Genomic DNA, 6,000 nt, shown 5'->3' on the forward strand with positions numbered 1-6,000 from the left:
TGCTGTGGAGGAGCCCAGGCTTCCAACATGCTGGGCAAGTGCTCTTACTCAGAGGGCAGTCCCTGGCCCTTAGATTTGTGAAGTGCTTTCTACACAGTTGCTGCTCAGGGAGTGGCACCTGCTGGTTGGTCAGACCCTCTCCCTGCACTTGCACTTGCTCCTACTGTGTTTGGTTGCCCTCCCCCCATTCCATCTGGTTCACAGGAGGTTGCTCTCTGCTTCTAACCATTACCAGTTGTTCCATCCTGTTTCATAACTGCACTGGACCATGGCGGCAAAGCAGGTAGCAACGGCCCTGCTGAGATTGCAGTAAGTGCCCCAGACCCACCCCCATCAGAGGAGGCTCCCTCTGCGCAGGCCCAGATGGTTTTGCTCCCCCAATGGATTGTTTGTTAAAGCACTGTGGAGTCAGGAGTCCAGTAGGGTGTGTGTTGTTTATTGATTGATTGATTGATTTAACATTTATTTTTAGGTGTAGATGGACACAACACAATGCCTTTATTTTTATGTGGTGCTGAGGACCAACCCAGGTCCCGCCCTTGCTGGGCGAGCCCTCTACTGGTGAGCCACCATCCCAGCACCTGTATTTATTTATGAATTCTTTAGCAGTAAGTTTCCTTAGAGTGATTAGCAGCTGCTGTCCACCCCTTGGCCGGTGGCTGCTGTGCAGGCAGCTTCCAGGGCTGGTAGCAGGGGCAGTGTGTGAGGGCTGGTAATGTGCAGATCCTGGGATGTGCAGAGGCACTGGGCTCAGAAAGTGACCCAGGTTGACTCAAAAACTTGGCTCAGCCAAGTTCTCCTGGTGAAAAGCAGTGATGGGCTCTGGGACTGTGTTGGCTGAGGGAGCACTGGAGGGACATGATTTGCACCTGAAGTGAGTGAGCTTGGAGATTCCAGGGTAGCAGGAGCCAGCACAAAGAGCTCCTGCTCCTACAGAATCTGGGATCCACATCACTGGAAGTGCATCTTCTGAAAGGAGGGGATCAGAATGGTGAGGAATGGCTTTGCTGTGAGGTGCTAGGCACATTCAAGCCCCTTGCCACCTGCAGCCAGAACCTCAGATCTTGCACTGACAGCAAATAGGGGCACAGCAGCAGGGCTTGCAGCAGCTGGACTGGCAGCAGCAGGGCTTGCAGCAGCTGTCCTGGCAGCAGCAGGGCTTGCAGCAGCTGGACTGGCAGCAGCAGGGCTTGCAGCAGCTGGACTGGCAGCAGCAGGGCTTGCAGCAGCTGGACTGGCAGCAGCTGGACTGGCAGCAGCAGTTCTTGCAGCAGCTGGACTGGCAGCAGCAGGGCTTGCAGCAGCTGGACTTGCAGCAGCTGTCCTGGCAGCAGCAGGGGTCGCAGCAGCTGGACTGGCAGCAGCAGGGTTTGGAGCAGCTGGACTTGCAGCATCTATCCTGGCAGCTGCTGGACTTGCAGCAGCTATCCTGGCAGCAGCAGGGCTTGCAGCAGCTGGACTGGCAGCAGCAGCTGGACTTGCAACCCCCACAGGAGCCACATCCCCCCTTGCAGCCCCCACAGGAGCCACAGCCCCCCTTACAACCCCCACAGGAGCCACAGCCCCCCTTGCAGCCCCCACAGGAGCCACAGCTGGAGCAGGAACAGGCTGGCACACAGCAGCACACGGGCTTGCAGCAGCTGGAGCCACAGCCCCCACAGCTGGAGCCACAGCCCCCGGAGCAGCCACAGCAGGTCATGGTTCTGGAGGTGGAGGGTGGAGGAGGTGAGAGCAGCAGGTGGAGAGGGAGGAGTGAGGTGTGGGGCCTCCGGAGGAGCCAGGGCTTTAAGTACCTGCCCAGGATCAGGTGAGGCTGGACATGTGGTCACTTCCTGGTTCCTGTTTGTGCCAGGGTCCAGAGAATCTCCTGGCCCTGTGTTTTTAATGACTGTTTTCTCTGAGCTTTTCCTGAAGGTGCAGGCAGGTCTCCTCTGCAATCCCTGACGCTGTCAGCAGGTGGCCCCACTTCTCCTGGGAGCAGGAGGAAGCAGGGCCCCAGCTGCTGCCTGGCTGGCTGACCAGGGGCTCTCTTGGACAAGGCCCCATCAGCTCTCAGAAGCCCCTCTTTCACCCTGAGCCTCCACGGTGCCCAGGAGCCCTGGCCAGGGGACGTTTCTGAGGGTCCTGGGGCCTGGATCCAGCTCTCAGTTCTGCCGTTTCCTTGCTGTGGGAGAGTGTTGGGAGACTTGGGGACTGAGGTGACCCAGGTGAGGGGCACATCAGAGCTCTGCTGAGAGCCATGGACCAAGCCCCTTCTCTCTCTGACACTCGCTCTAGGCTTTGTCCTGGTCCCTGTTTGTATCACCTACTGGGAGGAAAATTCCATGTGTATTTAGGAATTTCACCGTAAGCACCTTTTCTGTTTTGAGAAGTGCTTTTGCTGTTTTGCGTTCCCTGTCTTACCATGGAGTTCTCTGTCACGTACCCAGGGCCCCTTGTCACCATCTGACTTCAGTGTTGGCCCTGCAGGTCTCTAAACGTCCTCTGTAGAGTCAGGAGCTGCAGGACCCAGCATGCAGAGTGGGCAGCAGGAGGAGCATCTGGTGCAAGTGGAGGACAAGCAGGTCCAAGGGAGGCAGGGCAGGTGTCCTGGGATGCCAGGCTGGGAATCTGGCCGCCAAGGCCCCGCCAGGGAGCAGAGGCCTGTGCCCTCTGAGGTGTGGTAGGGGCGCCCCACCCACACTGGGTGCCTTTGTGCTGCGATGGCTCCAGGCTTTGTTGCCCCTGTGCTGCAGTCTTCGGGCCCTTGAGCGGGCTCCTGGGGGAGCGGCCAGCGAAGCCCTGTGTGGACAGTGGTGCTGTGCCTCAGGGCCTGGTTCTTCCCTGGGTCAGGACTTGGGCTTCTGCCTGGAAATGGGTCAAGGCTCTGGGCTCTTTTGGAGGAACTGAAGTCAGAGTTGTGTTTGCCAAACCTGGAGTCTTGTGTTGGTTCAGCCAGGTGAGAGCGCTGGGCAGCCGCCCTCCCCTGGGTGGAGCAGCCACGTGCTGGGTCTCCCACTGGGCCTCCATGCGGACCGCGCCCTCCCACGCTGGGCCTCCTCGTGGACCTCGCTGAGTCTCCCTGGGGAGCCACATGCTGGGTCTGGGGCAGACTGTGCCCTCCGGCGCGAACCAGCCCTCCCCCGTGGGCGCGGACTGCGCTTTCCCTCCCTGAGGACCCCTTCGGAGGGGCCACACCCACCTGGCTTTGGTGATGGGTGCCTCTACTGGGCCTCTGCTGTCCCTCCGACTGTGTCTGGGAGTCCCAGGGTCACAGCTGCAGTCCCCAGGCAGTCGGACGGCAGAGCAGCGTGGGCCGGAGAGCAGGCGATCCGCCTCACAGGCCCGGCGGGAGCGGTGTCCCTGGGCCCCAGTGGTGAGCAGCCTCTGCGGTGGCAAGTCCAGGCTCAGGTCCCAGCCTCCCGCGGTCCCCTGCAGCGCACCAGGCGGTTCTGGCCTTCCCCTCCTTTAGTGAAGGTGCTGGGCTCCACGCTTTAGCCACAAACCTCACCACTCCTGGCCCTTTGCTCCCTCAGCAGGCTGCCCAGAGGCTGCCCCGAGGTCCACATCAGTCACCCAGGTCCCACTACATCCTTTACAGATCCACACCCCAAGCCCCTCCAGGACAGGCACCTTTGACCTCACCCTCAGGACCAGCAGGGCTTGGGTGACAGGTCGGCAAGCCAAGGGGTGGTGGCGCTGTGGGGGCTGCCTCAGGGAGGGCCTTGGGGAGCCCTGGTGAGGGGCTGGGATGCGAATCTGCTCAGGTGGTCCATCCCAATGCAGGGTTCCGTTACTCGACAATAGGATTCATTTTGACATTCTTATAAAAGCGTGGAGCGCAGTTTGTTCTAATTTAGTCCGCAGTGCTCCCATTCCCTTCCTCCCTCCCTCCCCCCACCCCCTTCCCTCTACTCTCCTAATTTTTATGCTGTTTAATTACAGGTTTTTTTTTTTTTTCTTTTTAGTTAGTGTCCTGTGTATGCACGTGGTGGTGACATTTCCCGTGGTGTACTCCTATGTACCCAGAAGACTCAGTCAGATTCCTTCTACTGCTTTCCTGTCCCATCCCCCTTTCCTTCTTTCTCCTTTCCATTCTACTCCACTGATCTTTCTTCTGTCCTGTTTTAGGTCCCCCCACCCCCATTTTGGATTGGCTTCTACATATTAGAGAAATTATTCCACCTTTGGTTTTGGGGGGGATTGGCTTATTCACTTAGCATCATAGTTTCCAGTTGTGTCCATTACTGGAAAATGCCAAAACTTCAGTCTTCTTTATGGCAGAGTAGTATTTCATTGTGTCTGTGTACCACAATTTCTTCGTCCATTCCTCTATTGAGGGGCATCTAGGTTGGTTCAGTGGCTTAGCTATTGTGGGTTGAGTTGCTATAAACATTGATTGGCTGAGTCACTGTGGTGTGCTGATTTTAAGTCCTTTGGGTATAAACTGAGGAGTGGGATAACCGGGTCAAATGGTGGTTCTATTCCAAGTTTTCTGAGGAATCTCCACACTGTTTTAGAGTGGTTGCCCCCATTTTCAGTCCCACCAGCAATGTGTGAGTGTACCTTTCCCCTTCATCCTCACCAACAAGTATTATTGCTTGTATTCTTGATAATTGCCATTCTGACGGGAGTGAGATGAAATCTCAGTGCAATTTTAATTGGCATTTCCCAAATTGCTAGATATTTTGAACATTTTTTCCATATACATTTTGACCACTTGTATTTCTTCTTCTGTGACGTGTTGGATTGTTTCCTTTGCTGTGAAGAAGCTTTTTAGTTTGATGCCATCCCATTTATTGACTCTTGGTTTTACTTCTTGTGCCTTAGGAGGCTTATTGAGGAAGTCTAGTGCTGAGCCGATATGACGGAGAACCAGCCTGCTTTTTCTTCTAGTGGGCTCAAGGTCTTCGTCCAATGCCAAAGTCCCTGATCCACTTAGAGTTGGGTTTCCTGCAGGGTGAGATAGAGGGCTTCAATTCCCATCTACTACATGTGGCTCTCCAGTTTTCCCAGCACCACTTGTTGACGAGGCTGTCTGTTCTCCAATGCAGGTTTCTGGCACCTTTGTCTAGTATGAGATAACTGTAAACGTGGCTTTGTCTCTGTGCCTCTGCTCTGCTCCATCGGTCTCCGGTTCTGTTTTGGTGCCAATGCTATGTCATTTCTGTCACTGCAGCTCTGTAGTGTAATTTAACACCCGGTATTGGGACGCCTCCTGCTTCACTTTTCTAGCTAAGGATTGCCTTGGCTATTCTGAACCTCTTATTTTTCTAAATAAATTTCATGACCGCTTTTTTTATTTCTATGAAAACATAATTGAAATTTTAATGGGAATGGCATTACATCTGCATAGCACTTTTGGTAGTGTGGCGTTTTGCCTATCCAAGAACATGGGAGATCTTTCCATTCTCTAAGGTCTTCTTCATTTACTTTCTTTACTATTCTGTAGTACTCATTGTAGAGGTCCTTTGCCTCTTTGGTCAGATTGATTCCCAAGTATGTTATTTTTTTGAAGCTATTTTGAATGAGATAGTTTCCCAATCTCTATTTCAGCAGATTCCTCATTGGAGTATAGGAAAGCAATTGATTTATCTGTGTTGATCTTGTATCCTGATACTTTGCAGAACTCATCCATCAGCTTTAGAAGTCTTCTGAGGGCATTTTCTTGGGTCTTCTGAATATAGAATCATGTCATCAGTCCATAAGTCTATTTATGTGATGAATTTCATTTATTGATTTCCGTATGTTGAACCAACATTGCTTCCCTGGGATGAAACCCACTTGATCATGGTGCACTCTTCTTAATGTGTTTTGTATGTGACTTGACAATATATTATTAAGAATTTTTGTATCCTTTTTAAAAATTTTTTTGTTTTAATGAGTTACATATGACAGTAGAATGCATTTATGCACTTTGATAAATCATACATAGATGGGATATAATTTCTTACTTTTCTGAGTGTACGGGTTGCAGAATCACATTGGTCACGCAGTCACATACACACATACAGTAATCAT

At 53.0% G+C, this 6,000-nt stretch overlaps 1 protein-coding gene across 1 annotated transcript; it reads right to left on the reverse strand.

Annotated features, from left to right (window-relative positions):
• Window positions 1-1,057: 1,057 nt before the first annotated feature.
• On the reverse strand, window positions 1,058-1,711 carry LOC139707041 (keratin-associated protein 5-4-like). Its single transcript, XM_071617017.1, has one exon. The coding sequence runs from the start codon at window positions 1,697-1,699 to the stop codon at window positions 1,058-1,060; it is 642 nt and encodes a 213-aa protein (XP_071473118.1). The 5' UTR covers window positions 1,700-1,711.
• Between the last annotated feature and the right edge of the window lie 4,289 nt (window positions 1,712-6,000).

The sequence above is a fragment of the Marmota flaviventris genome, chromosome 9 (genome assembly GCF_047511675.1).
Source record: "Marmota flaviventris isolate mMarFla1 chromosome 9, mMarFla1.hap1, whole genome shotgun sequence".
NCBI classification, from domain to species: domain Eukaryota; kingdom Metazoa; phylum Chordata; class Mammalia; order Rodentia; family Sciuridae; genus Marmota; species Marmota flaviventris.

Coding starts and splice junctions, on each gene's coding strand:
- LOC139707041 (XM_071617017.1), bottom strand. CDS start 1,699: ATGACCTGCTGTGGCTGCTCCGGGGGCTGTGGCTCCAGCTGTGGGGGC.